The 19,473-nt window shown below is 38.1% G+C and overlaps 1 protein-coding gene across 1 annotated transcript in view; it reads right to left on the bottom strand.

Moving 5' to 3' along the window:
• Positions 1 to 19,473, bottom strand: part of WDFY4 (WDFY family member 4) — a 116,564-nt gene that overhangs the window by 55,833 nt on the left and 41,258 nt on the right. Inside the window, exons 29-38 of the mRNA XM_054382113.1 lie at positions 19,058 to 19,227; positions 18,365 to 18,490; positions 17,984 to 18,145; positions 17,689 to 17,883; positions 16,108 to 16,225; positions 15,389 to 15,546; positions 14,726 to 14,964; positions 12,694 to 12,803; positions 11,608 to 11,799; positions 10,928 to 11,061 (exon numbers count right to left, since the gene is read on the bottom strand). Of these exons, the coding sequence (XP_054238088.1) occupies positions 10,928 to 11,061; positions 11,608 to 11,799; positions 12,694 to 12,803; positions 14,726 to 14,964; positions 15,389 to 15,546; positions 16,108 to 16,225; positions 17,689 to 17,883; positions 17,984 to 18,145; positions 18,365 to 18,490; positions 19,058 to 19,227 (1,604 nt within the window). The remainder of the gene's footprint in view (positions 1 to 10,927; positions 11,062 to 11,607; positions 11,800 to 12,693; positions 12,804 to 14,725; positions 14,965 to 15,388; positions 15,547 to 16,107; positions 16,226 to 17,688; positions 17,884 to 17,983; positions 18,146 to 18,364; positions 18,491 to 19,057; positions 19,228 to 19,473) is intronic.

Consider the following 19,473-nt stretch of genomic DNA (forward strand, 5'->3'; position numbering starts at 1 on the left):
CCACAGCATGAGGCTAAACTGCTGTGAAAGTCCCAGCCTTTCACTACCTAAAACCATGGATCAGATGGGTAACTTTTAAATGCATGGACTCTGTGCCATGTTGGCAGTGATGCTTCACAGCAAACTGTCTAGCTGCTGCTTGCACTGTGCTATAATTAAGTTAACACACAAGGTCTATGTGGTGTGCCGATTACTGCTGGCTGCCAGCCAGGTCTGTACCCCTGCTGCAAAGTCACATTTATCGGTGTTTCCCTGCAGGAAGCTCCTGTTTTACATTGATGAAAGTCATTACATTTTTGTTTGTTTAAAGCATCATTAAACCTGTAATTACAGTTGTGGCCTCACAAAACTATTCCATAATTCATATAAAACTCCCATAAAGGCTGACCTAGAAAGCATCTCTGTGCAGTTGAGCTGGACTCAGTACAGGAGAAGAGCTGAGATCTCAGCTCTGTATGGACATAGGGTAAAAGTCATTCAAAATAGACAAGCAATTCCTCCAAGTACTAACAACCATTTCTGATACCCACAGGCTATTCAAGTCTAGTCAGTGCTGTACTTGCTTATAGTCTGTTTTTCAATTCATGGTCAGTGATCAGACCCCTACAGTCAAAGCCCACCTTGCAAGGGTTATTGCTGAATTTACTGGCCCATCTCCTAGCCTTTGAAATATATGAAATGTCCTAAGAAAGAAAAATTTTGCTAGCCAAGTCTGGTGAACTGAAGACTAACCACTTTGCCTTCCAAATGAGCTACAGCTAGTTATCTTCAACCAGATGAACCTGTCCCTGATGCTCATCCCCACAGGAAAACCATCTGGTTGTAAAATGAACAGTTAACAAAATTAGAGATCACTGTGATTGGGAAAAAAAAAAACAAACAAAAAAAACCCACAAACCCCAAAAACCCCACAACCCTGAAACAAATCAACAAACAAATATAAAACCTTTAAAGTTTATCCAATAAATACAGAGTATATATATATACCAGGCTATTATTAATTAAGCATTCAGTGAGAATGAATACAGAGTAATGCTGAATGAACACTAGGGCAAGCAGGTGTCTGACTAATAAACAGTTTCCATTAAAACCTGTAGGTGACTACCCTCTAAAATGACCACACTTTATGCAGTAGATTAAATACAATAGTGCCACAGTGCAATATCTATTTGTGAACAAAACCAATATGCAGCTTTGATAATTGTTAATAATGTGTAACGTGTGTTTCATATGCAGAAAAGCAGGGGTAAATGCAAGAAATATGACCTGTGCTCTAGACAACATCAGACTAAAAGGCCATATTGATCCATTCTGGCCTAAAAGTCAGAGTATTAAATCCTTTTAAAATAAACTTCTGTACTTTTTTAGCTTTAGACAACCACATTCTAAGTGGAACAAGGCCTCAGATTCCCCAGCCAACTATATAGCACTTGAAAAGGTGATGGAATTTATAAGCTATTTTCCTGTTAAAAAACCCCACACACATACACAAAAATCAGAGACAAAACAAAGAATAAAAAAACCCTCTGTCCTCTTGCTGCAATGAGACCACAGAAAAATAGGAAAGAAAATGATTAACACTGAGGAAAAGTGTTCCTCCAACAAGGAGAAAAATACTGGCAGACAGAGAAATTAGCATGCTAAAAAACTCTGAGAGCAGATTTTTTATCATTTCTTTCGACTAAAGCAATTGAAAACCAGCTTGTAATAAAATAAACAAACAAACAGACAAAAAACCACCAAACAAAACCAACCAACCAAAAACTGTTAGGGGAAAAAAAAGGAAAAAAAAAGAGAAAAAGAAAAAAAAGAAAAAAGGTTGAAGTGTGACTTCTGAGTTAAAAATACTGAACTCTGGGATGTTTTAGCTCTCATTTTATGTGGATAGAGATACATCACTTAACACTCTAGCACCAAATAAGTATTCAGGCTTTCCATAAGAATCCTCATGTTGCATGATACAGATGCCACATATGCCACAGTTCTTGCCTGAAGAAACAATATATCATAGGAGCTCTTCACTTTAGGCTTTTTCTTTGGGGAATTAAATTCTATGCTTTGTATTACAGAACACATATGCACACAAATAATGTGCCATAGCTCTTAATACAGAAAAATAAATCTCAAGACAAAATAATTTTGGACTTGGAAGAGCCAAAAGGAAAGCCCAAATATCCAGATCCCTCACTGTGCCAAGTGAGTGGTCTGGTGATGACAGTGAGAAGACCAATACATTTGGTTTGAAGCATGTTTTAGTCATCTATTGGTGGACTAGAATGAGTGATATTAGTTTACTACTTTAGCTCTTCTGAGCAAAAGTAACACTATAAATGTATATACACACATAGTAACATCATTCATATAGCATCACAGTTATAAAAAAAGTACTCTTGTACTGTAATTTTCATCAGTACATCTCAGATGTTTTTATGAAAGAAGTCTTTAGCTTACAGATGAAGAAACTAAGACAAAAGAATATTCAGCCACTGTAACATGTTTTTGGGGAACGGGGGGTAGTGGGACTGGTAATGAGGTAAAACCAACTTGAATTTATCTGATATAGCCAGATAAGCCTACCAAGGGGATGTATATTGTCACAGCATGCAGTAGTGAGAAGGGGAAACAATATGATGAGCCAGTTTAGAGACTTCTACTCTCATGTTCCCAGTGCCAGATAGTATTCTAATACAGCTGTTTTACCAGATATTAGATCTTATACTACAGGCATAAAGTCCACATACCTTATATCTCTAAACGTGGGCTCTTGCAATGCTGCATAGAAGTTTTTTTTAGATTTAATCACAACTATTTCAGAAATCACTAGATTTTTTAGGCAGTATTACATGGACATGTGGAAAGAGAACATCAGATAAGGAGCTCTTTACACATACAATAAAGTACAAGTAAACAAAATATATGACAGTTGCAAAGAGTTTGTACATGGCAGAAATAGATTTGATGACCCTGACTGAAGAAGCCACTGTGGTTTAGGATGTGTTTAGCTATACTTTGAAACTTTTATATACAGGTTGTCTACTAATGAAAGGGAAGAGATTTTAATCCAAGTTTAAGATACAAACACATAGATAATAGATACACAGAACTTGGAGCTTAAGTGTCTCAACTAAACATGCTTAAAACCTCTGTGGGTGAGGGCTTCAAAAGTGGGAAACAGGAAATTAGTATCATTAGAATGAGAAAAAGCTGTGATACTCATGTGATAAAGTCTTGCCATCTTAAATCAAACTGGAAAGCTGTATTTTTTATGAAATAGAAAGTTAAGGAAATGTCATTTTATAATGAGCAAATGATTCAGTTATACTTAAGTATGTATTTCCCAGCAGTTCAACATTAAACAGCATCCACCTGTGTTGAAGCATTACTCCTTTCAGCAGGCCCCATATCCCAGTTGTGTCCTCTGGACTGCATGCTCTAACCAGTGTGGATCTCCTGCCACTGATGATGTGACTTAGTCAGGAAGAAGGCTCTCACAAATTTTTGTACTCATCATCTAAAGCTGATAATCTTTCTAATGAAAAATTCCTGACTTACGTACCTATAGAGCCAGATTTTTGAGATGTGAAAACTATCTTCTTGTACTTCAGTTCTCATGCTCCTTCTTTTTCCACACATCTAATCAGAATTTCCCCTCCTGATATGCATGAGTAAATCCCAACACTTCTGGTCCTTTCCTGCTAAATCACAGAGAATAAATCAATCCTCACAAGCAGAGGACGGAATTACAGTTAAAATGGCAGTTTTACAGAAAAGTATCCAAGTGTTAGAGTAAATTATTAGAGCTAGGTGAAGTCTGCAATTCACCAGCCCTGTGGTATTCAGATACAGGGCTAAATTAGCATACCCTGTTGTATTCAGATACAGGGCCAAAGTCTGTAACAGTCTACTACTGCTGCTAAATCTAACATGGTAAATCAGAGACTAGGTACATTTCTACCCTGTGCAAACAGCAAGCCCTCATCTTGTGACTAGACTGCTTTTCAAGTAATGGACTATGCACTAGGAAGCAAGTAGGTTCCTTTCAGGAGAGGAAAACCTGTTTCATTAGTCAACAGGCTGATAACATGTTCCTTGGCAGATTAAGAATAGTTTATCCTAGCACTTTGCATACACTCTCCACACTGAGTGTTTTTGCAGGCTCTTTTGAATCACAAAATTGTTATTGCTGTGTGGATTTTACTGTTGCCTTGCCAAAATTCATTTAACTTTTCAACAGACTGTAGCTCCAGCAGTTAAGTGTTGCATGGAAGCTTTGTGCCTCAACCCGCTAGGAGGCTAATGCACTGTGCCAACTGCTCCTAAGGATCATGGATGGATTCCTGGCATCGCCAGTTGGTTGGGGAATAGCAAACTTAATGAGAAAACCCTCCATATTTCAGTACATCATAAATGTACCCCCACACAGGGGTGGATTTCAAGAGGATAAGTCCAACGTATGGTGTACATGGGTTGAGGCTTTCACACTATATTTGTTAGGTCAACTCAGGCAGCATAGAAGCAGCTCAACTTCTATAGTAACTGTATGTATGTATGTATGTATATATGTATGTATGTATGTATGTATGTGTGCATGCATACACACTCCTTCAACAGTGGATACCACTGAAGTGATGAATTCCTGGGAGAACAAATAACTTGTCTCCTAGTGGCAAAAAATGCACAATGGGAGGTGAGACATTTGTTCCTTAATCCTGTCTCCAAGAACTATTTCTGTGGCTTTGGAATCACTCAACCTCTTGAGGGCTCAGTTTCTGGCCGGATACATTGGAAATATTAGTTTTTACCTCTAGTGAAAAGTGAAGGTCAGATTTTGGCATCGTGGGGAAAACCAGTGAGGTCTCTTCTTGCCTTCACTTGCTCTTCCTTACCATTTTGCTTTTTTGAACTTAGGGCTTTATTATATAGTAACTCAGTACATGTATCTGAAAGCCTTATGCACTGGTATTTTCTGCTTCATTTGAGTCATGCCTTTTATTTTAAAAAATGTTCTCTTCTAATCCTTTAGCTGATGAAAGAATTCTATAAACATCAGTGTATGCTTAGAGCTCAGAGTACAGAATACTGAGAAACATCCCTGACCCCTAAAATGACACATATTTCAGTGTGATGAAATAATTTCTGGAGATTTTCAGTGCCTTTAGAACAATCCTAGACCCTACAGGCTACTCTGCAACAGAAATCATAAATGAAACACAGATTTGCCTAGCAAGGACAAGTACAGCAAGAAATAAATGCTTGCAAACCTCTACAGAGGTTTGCAACCTATACCTCCAGTTATAAGAAATACCTGAGTTCATCTTGCAGAGATTTCTAGGACCTCTCCTGATTTCCTGTTTTCTACTTTCATATACCATCATTGAGTTCACAATCCTTAATAAAAATCCTTCTGTTTCAGTGGCTAGCACTTGTTTCAAGGCTTTTAATAAACCCGAATAAAACTCTGCTTTCATCCGCATTAACATCATTCAACTCATTTGGCACAATCTTTTATCTGAATGCAAAATTCTGCCACCAGCAACCAGCCAATAGACTTAAACATAAAACTCCACTTACTGAAATCCTATCACTGAGCTTTAACCTGCACCAGGCACCATCTCCAGCTTGAAAGGCAAAAATGTATTTAAAATATATGCAGGAAACATAAAAGAAAACATATTAAATGAAGGTGTTTCACGGCCACAAGATACCGCTGTGTTTAAAAACATAGAAAAACTCCCTCTGAAGAGTTACCCACAAAAAAGATTAAGAAAGGATATTATTTCCTGTATCTTAGATTTTAAGAAGAAATTTATAAATCAATAAAGGAACCATTTTGCTAGGATAGATTTTCTACTGTTCATTGAGTTGTCAACAACAACTGGAGCAACTGGTCCTGGAGTTTTAGGGGACAGACTATGGGGTGAGTGGCCTGTGGATCTGAATCAGACTAATAATTTGTACTCATCGGCATACAACCTTTATATTCCAACTTTTCTGTTACACAATTATCTTCAATGAATGTGGAAAATATTCCCAAACATTTCAGAAAGTTCAGTGATTTGTATTATAGAAAATTAGATAGCTCTGCATTTTATGTTGTCATGCATTTCTTATCTAACATTGATCTGTTGAATCTTTTCTTTATGATCTTATAAACGATCTGAAAATGATGAATGAGCAGTGTGTCAGATACCCAGTTAAAAGGACATACAAATTTCTTTGTTCAAAGTTAAAGAAACTTTTTCCAGCTTGCTGCAGCACACTGTAATTTAGCTTTGAGCCAGTTATTAAACAAGACAATAATATTATAATGGAACTTGTTTAATATACATCATTAATAGTAAAGTGCCTGTTTTCATTGAAGTAAAAAAATGTGTGCTATGAGCAGTTTTGAAATGAATATTTGATTCCAAACTTCCCTTGTGCATTTAATGACATGCTAATTTACATTTTAATTACTTCCTAAGAAATCAAAGCATTTGTTGACAGAAGAACATAATGTCAACTTCACGGTGCACTGTTGGTGGATAGTTAATGAACTTAATTAGATAATTAGTGATGTTAATTTTCTTCTGTTATGAAGATAAAGATGTTACACAAATGATGCACTTTTCAAAGAAATACCATTATATTTGCTTGTTTTATATTTTAACCTCAAAATCTGATAAGAGGCCATCGCAGTGATTGGTACAAAAATATTTAAGTAATAATTGTTACTGTGTTTCAAATATTTCTGTCGTCCTCATTTCACCTACTGTGAGCTGCTAAATTGATCTTGTCCATTTTTCACCCCAAATTAGCACTTTCTTTTTGTTCAACCTTGTGCTCTGTTTCACTACCTTGCATACCTCCCTCCCCACTTCTCTCTTAAACAATCTCTCTCATGCAGTGGCTCTATTGTTTGAAAACCTAGGCTAATCGGCATCAGCCTTTACAGTTAGCTATTGAAAGATGTTATAATGATACAGGAAAGAAGTAGCTAGTAATTGAAAGCACTGGTCCGCTATTTAACTCTGGCTTCATCTGCTAGTGTTGCCACTGATGTCTTGGCTGATAATAGCTAAGCCTTTGTAAATTCATGTCCATCAACTGGAGATAAAGCTTCTTTCTTGCAGAAGTCAAAGTTCACTGACACTCAGCATTTTGAGCTAACAATGATTTTATGTGCTAGGGCTCAGTCTTCTGTGCCCAGACAAGAGTACATGAATACATCATGGATGTAGTTATCCTTTTCATGTTTGGTGTGGGTTTAACAATCTTCCTGTTGCTTACAAAAGTAAGTACAAGAGAGAGAATCTTACTCCAAAGTTAACTAAAGAAGAATTAATCAGTCCCAGTCAAGCCAAAGTTAGCACCTACTATTTTCTGGATTTTGGAGCTACACTATTAAATGCCTTTTTTTTTTTTTTTCCTTCTTTTTGGCATTACCTGTGCAGTGACCTTGCATATGCTAAAAACAGCAGAGCAGAAAGCAATCTACCCATCAAACTGTTTAAAAATCCTTTGAGTTTAAAGACCTGTTTTTCCAATCTAGGAGGAATTCTCTTGCAATGGACACAGTGGCAAAAGCAGCATGAAGGAGTTCAGATGATATATAAAATGATCTAGGGCTGTCTTCACAAGTGTGTGCTTGCTGTCCAAAATCCTACGTTAAAATTTCTGGGTTTGCAATTACAAGCTCTCCATTCTAAAGACTGGGACTATTAGAAAGACCTTTTCTATTTCAGGATCTCAAGGTATATGGGTCTCTAGCACAGAGGAAAATAATTAATAAACCAAAACAGAAGAGGACAAACATGATTAGGCCTGCTTTAAAACTCCGTTGCTTCTGCATTTCTTGTAAAGAATAACAAGTATATTTACAAGCCTGATGCAGTGTGTCTTATGGTAGTTAGAAGTACGCTGCTTGCCCAGACACTCAATCCTCAGAAAGAACCTGAGGGCATTGCTGTTGACTGATTTGCAGTTTACTGATTGTTATACTTTTCTCTTGCGGCTCTTGCAACTTGTTAAAAGTAACAGAACCAACTGATCATAGCTAACTTAAAAATTAAATACATCCTAGATTATGCTGGGAAAACCAGGGGGGAGAGGGACTGGTTGATGAAGGGAGGAGGAAGAGCAAAACATCAAAAGGCCCACTCTGAAACAGGGAAGGTAATGATTTAGAAATCTTTGGCACAGCCTTACAAACCCTCCTCTGGCAAATTTACCAAACTGTCATCTGTAAGCATAAAAAAAAAATCTGACTTTGTACAGTACTGCTTTTGATCCCATGTGGCTATTCAGACATCTAAGAAAGCACAAAATAGCAATTACCAGAGCAGGTCATCATCATTCTACCACCAGAAATGTGACCATTCTCTCCTTTCTGAATTATCATGCCTTCCAGACAAAGCCCACAGCAGAACACAAGATAGTAAAGTGGATTCAGAAATAGAGAACACAGATGTATTTACTAACTCTGACATTTGCCACCGAACAGTAGGAAATTTGCTTCATTAGTGCTGGACATTTTGAATGAAAGTACAGCAGAAGCATGGGACCTGATTCTTTGCTGGAGTGAATAGTTTGAATTTTACTGTTTTCCCAGAGCAAGGATTGGATCTCAAAGTCACTCTTTCTATCTTGTAAATAGCAACAAGGGAGAAGTTGACAGTCTTGAGGGTGATGGTTGGTTTTGTTTTGTTTTGAATTTATTTTTTAAATCAGTACCAAATTCTACTAGTGCTTTAACTTCTTTATTTTCAATCAGTATAAGAATCAGATTTATAAGCCAGTAATCAATGCATTTCTTCTTTCTACTGGGCAAAGCTTTGAAATCCTGTCTGAATTTCTGTACTTTTCTCAAATGTAATCAAATTTGCTCAGTTAGGAACAATCAGGCTTAGCTCTCAGTAAATGTAAGGATTTTTATTTTACCGAAATTTAAAGGCTTTTTTTTCTCCCTATGTAGTTCACACTGCTACTTTTCCTTTTATCTGAATGTTTCAAACATGTGCCTATTCCTCTATGACATAGGTCAATAACTAACAGCAACAAAGACAGGGGCCAGGATCTGAAGATTTTTCCCAGATGAAAACAGAAGGCACCTGAAACACTGCAAATTCAGCAAAACTGTATTGCTGCACTTTTTAAACTACCAAAATAAGGTCAAAAATGTAGAGTTAGAAGGACAAATGCCATTTACTTTTAATGGAACATGTGCTCTCAACTTCCTGTAGTACTGAAAATCTCACCTTATACTTTGTTTGTGAAGTGTAAGGAAAAAGAAGGCTGTTGAAGAGTAAAGAAATTCTTTTTCTTCCTCCTAGATTTTGTCTCTCCTAAAAGGGCATCAACCCATTCAGAGACAGGCTGCAAGGAGAAAGAGGGGAAAGCAGAGGAGAACATTTGGAATTGTAGCTCTGTATCTCATTGAGAGGAACAATTTATCAGAGCTGTGGAGCTGTCAGTCCTTGACATGATAAGGAATAACACCAAATGAGTAATGTTTCCTCCAAACCCAGCTCCTTTAATTACAAGCCGCTTCCTTGCAGAAGAGAGACAGAAGATGCAGAAACACCAATTTCATGCACTTGTGCCTGAATAATGTCTCCATGCTGCCTTTTCCAGATGGCAACCTTTTCACTGGAGGAACTAATGATGTGGGCATATTTAGGGAAAAACCAATAACGGAGTCTTTAACCTTCAACAGCAAAAAGCATGTTGAACAAAATGTTCCTTGGGATACATTTACAAATATCAATTACATTGCTCATTGAGGTGTAATCAACTGTAATAATCAAAATTAATTTTTAAAAAATAATTAAACAGACCCCAGGGCAAATAGTTGATGCTCTTGTAGTATGACATCACAGTCTACAGATGTACCTGGGAAGAGCTTGCTCACTCTGTAAGCAGGAAAGTGATTTTAAGGAATGAGAAGGATGCTGTGGCATGCTGAGAAAAAACTTACAGCTCAGTAATCAGGCAGATTGATTGTCTCATAGCCTTCCTGATCGACATACCTGGAAGTGAACCAGTCATAAATGGGAATAAAGTTGAAATCTGCTACAGTTTGAGCTGGAGGATTGAAACTTCATAAACTGACGCTGTAACAGACTCAGTTTCCTCAGAATGAGGAATAAAAGACCTTATTATGTTCATCAGTGCAATAGCTCAAGCTTACTTCAAAGCTCTGAATATGCTGCAACGCACTGCTGCCATACCTATAGCTGTTTACCCTAGCCTTAACAGACTTAATTTTACTTTAAATCTATTATTTACTTTAAGTCTATTTGTATTCTCAACAAATCACCAGCAAAATCACAGAAATGGCACTCTCTGTTAGCAAAAGCATTCACACATGGAAAAGATAGCCCAGCTGCACTGCTGGCAGTAGGAATGCTGCATACCCTCCAGATTCATCCCTGATTTATATAAGCACTTGTCTCCTTATATCTTGAGGCAAAACTAACATTTTTCCTTAATACTTCATAATGAGTAGAAAATTAAAGGAGAGTACTATGCTAATAGTTGGTATTTTCTATTATTTCAGTGCCTGGAGGACAAGGTCTACATATATGACCTAAGTCAAAAGCAGCAGCAAAACCAGGATCTCCTCACCTTGCTCTAACCCAAGCAGAGCCTTCTAAGTACAAAGAAACCTCAGCTGCTTCAGTTTTTCCTTTCCAGTGCAATAGTTTGGCCTCATGCAAAAAGTATGCATTAATACATTTACGTTAAGGCTGCCGACCAAAATTCTTCAGATCAGTAACTATTCCTTAGTGATTATTTCTAGCAGCAAAGAAAAAGAAAAGGTTCCTAGTTTACAATGGAATATGTCAACAGAAATACTCGGAAGCCTCTCAAATCCAGATAAACTCTTCAGAGCCTTATCAAAGGCAGACTGGTGACAGAGACAGAAAAGACAATGAGCAAAAGTTACCTCAGATCTGCATGTTACTTCCTTTGTGTTTCGACCAGACATCAACCTAATACCTGAAGACAAGTTTTCACTCCAGGAATTGTGCTTGCTCTGAGACAGGCCTGCTTTATTCTGGAGAAGCTTCTTTTCAGATGCTGAGGGCCAGAACAGACAAAAAAAAAAAAAAAAAAGCTTGTAAAACTTGAAGCTGAGCCTGTGGGTAGGTATCCTGGTTACATAAGTCACAACAACATGGCAGTGCCTCACTCCATCTGGATTATCCTTCTGTTTGTAAGAGGACCACTGAACAGGCACTTCTCTAGTCCTTATGTTAAAGCCTCACAGAGGTCTGCCATAGATCACTTTCCTTATGCAGACATGAACTTCAAATCCCTGCAGCACATTGGGATGCCCTTCTTCACCATCTTCCCTTTTTAATTCTCCTGTGGGATACAATTGTCTAAGGAGATTTCTCTTTCTTGCTGTACATCACGAGCCCTATAGCATCACTAAGTGATTCTAGAAGGGCTGGGGCATGACACAGAAATCAGTCACAATTCTATATAAGAAAAATGTCAGCTTTATCTAGCAGGTGATATGCAGAGGAAGGGTATAACCAAAAAATCAGAGTCTTTCCATTAAGCACTACATTTACTGCAATGTCTTTGCTTGCTATGAATGTTCCATAACAGAACAGAGACCTATCAAGTGTTGCCAAGCTTTTGTCATAATTTCTTCCCATAAAGGGGTGATCTCCGTTATCTTCATGTCCCTTTCTTTGTCATTTCCTTTTACAGAAAGATCCATCTTGTAAGCGTCCTCCAGAGCCTGACACCTCTGAGAAATAAGCTGCTTCCAGATGACTTCTACTGTTCTCAGGATCTCCTGACGGACTAGGAAACAAAAGAAACTATGAATGAAGAATCATATTTTGTGTAACAAGTAAAGCAGAACATTAAGCAAACATCTTATTTGGAACATCAGTGCTCTAGAGTAACTGCTGGAGTCCCTTAAATTGCTTTATTTTATCTACTGCCTCCAGAGGTTGTAAGCCAGACAGATTAATACAATACAGAAAACATCAAGACATTTCTTTTAATCTATTTTAATTCCTTGAAAGAAACAAGTAAGAGTGACAGGTGATTCTAACTGATTTTTGCCTTGGAAAATCACCAGGAATTTGGTGATCTTTTCATCATACATAGAATGCTGAAGCATATAAAGGACGTTCTTTTATGTTGCCAAATACCATTTGAGATGATGAGGGGAAGGTAGCCAACTTGTGAAACAATTTGACACCACAACAGGATGCTGTTGAGTGAAATGCTGGGCTGTTCAGCTGTATTTCCCTGCAAAACAAACTTATTTGGTTTCACCATATCCAAGTGAATATAAAAAAGAAAAAACAAAGTATCACTCTTCTGTAGGGTTTGTCTGGGGGGCTACACACTGAATCCAATCAATGTGTCTCTTCAAAGAGTAAAATGCTTCTTCCTTTAGAGGACAGACAGACACTAGCTCTGTATGGGCACTGAAAAAAGGAAATAGAGCTACTAATAGAGAGATATCAATATCTGGGTGCTGATACTGGCCACAACACAGAGAAGAGGTTTTTAAACTGATAACCATTACTTCTGAGGATGTGGAGTGTGAATTTTGAATAAAAAGTTATGATGAAAACACAAATAATTTTTAACACCAATTTGTAACACAAGCTGCTCTGATAACTGTTTAGGCTAGGCACTTTTTGGCTCTGTAAGCCACGTGCAATATATGCCACGAATTACCATCATGTGAAGTAGGCATGCTGCCCTTTTCCTCCTCATTGGGTGCAAGGAAAATCTCGTGATACGAAGCCAGCTTTGGTTTTGCATCCACTCCAAAACCTTCTGGATAACTGTGGAGAGAAAAAAAAAAAAAAAAAAGGTACATGAGGAAACCAGGCTACTGAAAAAACTCAAAGTATTGCTACACATCCGCTTCTACCATCCACTTCTACTCAATTCATTTAGTACATCAGTACTCCCAGACTCAAGGGCTTGCACCAATCACATGATACTACAGGATTTGCAGGAAGTGGTGACTAAACCACTGTCAATCTGGTTTTCAAAGTCAAGGAGCAGTCATCATGACCCTATTTATCAGCACCCAGGTGCATACTATTAGTATATGTTAGCTCCTAAGTCCTTTCCATTGGAAATAGGCACTACTACCTGGGAAAGTCAAATCTCCTGGATATGCAAAGATGAAATTTTTATTTCTGATCTTCTTTTAAATACCACAATTCTGATTCCCTGAATTTGCTATGTTTGGCTTTTGGATAACATCAACACTTCTGTAATTTTTAAATATATATTTTCTTTTAATGTTTCTGTTCTTGATACATACAAGAAATCCTTACCTCATCTCAACAGTTTTGGCATGGAAGTTATTATTTGACTGGAATAAGAACAATCAAGAAAAGGCCTCAGGAACTGCAATAAATTTCTGATGTGACACTATATTAAGGGATTCAGTTCAGACAATCTAAGCAGCACAGAAAGTTTTGATTGAAACAATAAACATCATTATAGTGATTAAAGCACTAGGCAATATTTGTTTCTTTTCACAAAAGAGAGTTTCCAAAACTCCCCAGCTTACACTAACAAGAGTAACTCCGATACATCACCTGTAAGAATAATAAATAGAGTGGGTATGGAGGTTCTAACCCTATCCATGTCAATGGCAAAATTCTCAGCTTCATTACAACTAGGACTTTGCAGCTTAGACCCAAGTAAAAATGACAGAAAGATTCACAGGATCCATGCACAGTTTTCTATATATTTTAAATGCACCCACAGAAGAATAACTGCTGCACCAGAAAGTATTTCCCTAAATTAGCCCATGCAGTTGTCTTGGAGAATGGCCACTTGCATGCTTGTGAAGTGATTCTAGCCTACATCCCAGGAAGATTTCCAGATTCTCATTGTAATGATGGACTTATGAGACAGCTCTCCTGAAATCAGCTCAAGTTTGTTAACTGCAGTTACTTCAAAGTGAGTAGAATGCTGGAAATGCTGGATGAGTGAAACAGATACACCACAGATGTTTTGGTTAATAAAGAGTAGCAACCTATGTGCAAATGTAATGGTTCTGCTTACATAACATGCAAGCTTGTCTAGGTGTCTCTGAGATGAAACAGCCTTTTCAAACTTTAAAATAATTGAATTGATACATTATTACCATCCGCTGCACCATGGCTTTTTACACCCACAAACACTCCTACTAACCTGCCCCTGAGCAAGAGAGGTGGTAGGAAATTCTCTGCTCACTGGTATTTCAAGAAAAAACTAGCTTTCTGATTGAAGAACAGTTTATCCTTATCACTTTCTTGCTGAAAGGTAATCCGTTATCTTCAGAATAATGAGTACATTAGTAACCTTTTTGTTCTCCAAATTAAATAATAAAAAATTATATGAAAACATTTTTGTGGTTGTTTTACATTTTAAGTGTATCAAGAAAACAGCCATCTTTCCCTAAGTAGCTCTACTCTGTGAGTTCAACAGACACCAAACCAGAGTGGAAGGTTTGCCCTTTTTAAAGCAGAATGGTGCTTTAAACCCCCAGAACACTGGGCCCAATGGGGCAAATGCTTGCAAAGATACAGTGTATATATTACATCCAAAGTCCTTTGTCTAGCTGAATCCAGCTCAGTCTCAAGCTTTTAGCAGTTCTGAAAAATGGCTATTGCATAGGTTTTGTCAAATCTCTCCTGCACCCAATCCAATAAATAACAGCATAGAGATGCAAACAATCATTACAGTGAGTCAACACTCATACCTGCCCGAATTCAGCTGGCAAAGGCAGTACATTAGGCAGATGACAAAGTTAGTATTTGAGTTGTAAGTTGCAAAAATAATGTCCCACTCCTCCTGGAGGACTTTGAGAGTGTTCAGGACACTAAACTGTTCAGGAAGCAATTGCTGTGGTCTGGATAGACAGTATAGGATGGCTCTGTTAAGACAGCTGTACAGGGCACTGAGGAGAACTTCCTTTTGAGAAATGGAGCTTTCTAAGACCTGTGAAAACAAAACAAAAATAAATCAGACAATTTGACTTGCTCAAAGAAATCTCTCCCCAAGGATCCAATCCTGTCACTTCATTTAAGCTGTTGCAAACTTATTTCAGCAAAATTTCCCTGAACTACCTGTTAGATACAAATTCAGTTTTTCTGTAATCCTGCTGAAGTCCCCAGAACTCTGAAAGAGAGAAATTTATTCCTGTTCAGCAACACATACATAACCAACAGACAGTGGCACAAAAGATCTAGCTATCCTTTCATTATGGCACACTACCCAGCTCTGACTGGCATTTAGAGTTGTTATGTGTTTAAGCAAGAGAACAGGAATAATCACCATCATCAAACGGATTACAACCATCTTCTTGAGAATTACAGTGTCACAATCTTAGTGTGAAGTAGCACATTGCAACATGTTGACTCACCACCATAATCTGTTTTGCAGTGAAGATCAGGATTTGCTTGGGGTCAGCAGCAAACATTTGGCTGTTCATCTTCTCAACCAGCTTCTGAGCAAAATAAGCAATATTCATTATGGATAAAGGTGCAGTTGATTCTGAAGTGCCATGAGGATCACTGGTGCCTGGAGAAGACACAAGAGGGTTGATTATTCCAAAATAAGCTGAAATGCAATAAATAAATTAATTAATAATTATGAGTTATGAGATTATCAGAGCTATGAAGGAACACATTCATACCATAATGTCTCAGAGTTGGGACATGCTTAAGAAAACCTTAGGTGTAGCAGAAAGACTGGAAATGACAGCTCCATCCTAAGCACAGAATCAATTAAAAAAAAATACTATCATGAAGGACTGGTCCAACTAATGATTCAGAAATGAGAGCAGCAACAACTAAGTTTAACAGGATTGTTTCCAGAAACACTCATGGATAAACCTGGGTTTCTTTCTAAGTATTCCCTTTTGAAAGTTCAGAATCAGTTCTCAAAAAGAGATAAAAAAAGGGAGGGATATCTCTAGAAAAATGGTAAAAATACAGTAATTTATGCAAACTGGCCAACTACAGGAGTAAATGGACAATCCAGCCTACTGAGCTGGACTGTCCTTCTACCTGATGTTACCAATTTTTTCTAGCAATTACAGCTACATGCTAAATAAAAGCTAGATAATAATCTGATTCTTACCTCTTGGTCTTCTTTTCCCATCACCTTGGCTGGTAACATGGAAGATGTCCATAGCAGACAGCAAAACTTTTGTTTGAAAATGTCTCTTGTCCTCGCTGGTGGCATCCTCTGGAGAAGCCTATATAGTGGTCAAATATATATTAGAACAGCAGGAAATCAGCTAGGAAATTAGACTCTAATTCACTTTCACTGTTTATTCAAAGGCTTTGATTTCATTGGATCATTGTAGATTGTACCTGTTAAAGATTCAGATTTAGTAAAAGTTTAGCTCAAAGAAGCAAGTAGAAACGTCAGGAAACAGTACTATCTGAGGTAATTCAAAATACCCAACATTTTCCTTAAACAGCTGGGCAATGCATTAAGAGGAAGGGGGAAACAGCACAAAAAGAGCAAGGACAACTATTCCCCTTGTGGACACATGAAACAGATGCTGTAAACTGAGAAGTTATCCGTGACAGCTAATCCACAGTAACATGCAAATGCAGAGATCTGGTGTATTTTGTGCAAGGGCAACATGCACCTCTCATGAAAAGCCCACCAAGAGTGAGTGTGTGGACAGTTATTGGATGGCAGATGAGAAAGCAAAACCTCATACTCTACCTGGGAAAACAGGAAATCCTACATACGTATGCAGTTCACAGCTGATAGCCAGCAACAGTTACCTACTTGCTGCACACTGAACACAGTTTTGCACAGTGCCAGACCGTGGGGTCACAGGTGGTTCCCAAAAGTACTTTCCCTCAGGCAATTTCAGGTCCATTTTCAGGCTCAGGATTCAGATACCCAGAAGAAGCACCTTCTATTTCAATCTGTACCAAGCCTTGGGATGTTATTATATAAATCTTTAGGGAACTGCTGCTCTGCAAGATGATTTAACTCACAACAGTTGCAGTCAAGCTTTTGTTCATTATTATTTGTATTACTAAGCTAAGTCTGCATCAGAACTTACATATGAGATACCTAGACTATTAGCAATTTGGAGATGAAACCTAAATTTTATATTTTCCCTTTCTTCAGACTATTCTGACTCTTTCCCATGCTTCAGGTAGTTAAAATTCATTAACCAGATTCAGCTGCTACAGCTTGTATTAATCTGTACTAAAAGCAGACTGCTCCTTTGTGGTTTATTTGAGCACTGAAAATAAATGATTGTCTCATTGTAAAATCCTCTGTTCTCAAACTCAAGGGCTGCTTGAATGACAAGCAGGTATTATGAAGAAAAAGAGAACATTTTTCATGCCTTACTTCAGTATTAAATTTTGACCCAAAAATCCCTTTGTTGTTATTGTCTAGGGGCAGCATTTTCTTAGTTCATGGGAATGCAAAGCAGGCAGAAAAACCCTTCCTTGGGAAAGAGGTAGGAATTCTGTTCTAATACGCAGTCTGCCCAGATCTGCCAGGAGGTAGTGGATGCTCTCTAAGAGCTGTGATCCCAGCCTTATCCTGAACTCTTGGAAATATTGCCTGACTACACCTCTTCATCATTAGTATTTTTTTGACTAGGTCACTATCAGGATGCTGCATGTCTTTCCACTCCTAGTGCAAGGAATAGCAACAAAGCCTGATTACTGCTAGAGAGACCTCAAGAAGCAGCTCAAGTGGATGTCCTTGTTTGTTTGCTGGGATGTTGAGAAGACTATCCGTCAGGAGGACTCGCACAAAATCCCAGGCTTGTTTCTTGGCAGGGTGTGGTAGGAGTGGGAGAGTAGAATCACTACAGCCTTTCCCTTCAGCAACAGCTGGACCATCAGGAGTCAAAAGGCCTTCAGAGCCTCCCTGTGGAGGCAGACAGCAATGCATTTGAACTCATAATTATTTTCCGTCTTAGCTATCCATCTCTGATTTGAAGGACTTGTGTTGGCTCGGATGCAAATACCTTGTGTGGTCCAGAATGGAAAGCAACGATGGCCAAAGTTTTCAAGAAGTCAGGGCAGTGCCACATGGGGTCCTGAGTATAACTGTGATAGATCAAACACAGAAACTGGATAACGTTCCCCGGATAGGCAATCTTCCAGGAGGCTTCTGCATCTGAAATAGGCTGAACATAAACAAATGTGCATCTAGTTAAGGCAGCATTCCTCTTGTATAAGCTCATCTTTGATTCTCTCTAGGTGTTCCTAAGCAATGTAGCCACAGAGAAGTCAGGCAGGGGCAAAGGAAAGCGAAGGGTTACAGGTAAAGGCTGCCACTCACATCTAACACTTGGGCAGTTTATTCTGCCTTTCACACTTCACCGTCCTTGCAACAAAACACTTACCTTGTCCACAGTAACTCTAACCATTTCTAGCAGTAAAGCAGCTGCCTCCGTACACAACCCAATTTTGAGGACATTCTCTGTAAGGTGGTGCTGCAAGATCCACTGCAACATAGACTCAAGATCTTTCTACAACAGAAGGAAAGATATTTCAAGAAGATACAGAGATTATACATCAAGAACAATACCTGTCCTTTCTATATTAGAAAAGTCCCACAACACCTTCACCTCCAGCAGGTCCTCCCTCTCCTATTGAATATCTTTCCCCAGGATAACACTAATAGATTGTCCTCATCTGAAATAGATTCTTCTTATCTGAAATATATCTTTGACACTTGTAGAGCAAAAATGCTTTATGGCTTCTTAGGACTGAAGGAAAGTACCAAGATCCACTAAATCTGAAATTTTAATGAATATTGACAATATAAGAACAAAGAGGGAAGTTAATCTGAGTTACCTTCTAAAGTACAGTAGTTAAATAAGATTTAACACCTGCATGGACAAGTTTGTTCTAAATACAAATTTCCTTAAACTGAAGTTAACTTGCTTGATCTCTAAAGTAGGAATGACTAATTTTGACTATCACAAAACCCAAGAAAAGTTAACTTGCCTGAGATCTTCTCACAGGAAAGCTCATAAAATGGCAAAGTAGTAAAGCAATAGAAGCTTCTTTATTTTCCACTATTTCACTCATACCTTAGCCTCTTCAGGTGGTTCAGGTTGTGGAGTTGCTAAAAAGAGTTCTGCCACGAGCAAGTAGATCTCAGGGATGTGGACATGATCAGTCAGACATCTCCGCAACACAGAAAATCCAAAAATCAAGAAGGAGCCATTGTCAGGCACTGGAGGATGAGTTTTTAAATTATCTTTAAAGGAAAAGGAAAATATTCAGAGTAATTGCCTAATATCAGAGGAACTTTATCCAACTTCATCCTCATTTGTCTGGGTCCCAGTCCACTCAGTACTCTGCCAGGCTGCAATTTCAACATTTTACAAAACTTCCTCTGACTAACAAATTTTCCCCACTATAACTTTTATGCAGGACATTCTTCCTGAATTCTTCTTCCTTTGTCTTTCCTTTCTCAGAACCACTGGTCTAGTTATCATAAAGC

Source organism: Indicator indicator, chromosome 7 (genome assembly GCF_027791375.1).
Source record: "Indicator indicator isolate 239-I01 chromosome 7, UM_Iind_1.1, whole genome shotgun sequence".
Taxonomy (NCBI): domain Eukaryota; kingdom Metazoa; phylum Chordata; class Aves; order Piciformes; family Indicatoridae; genus Indicator; species Indicator indicator.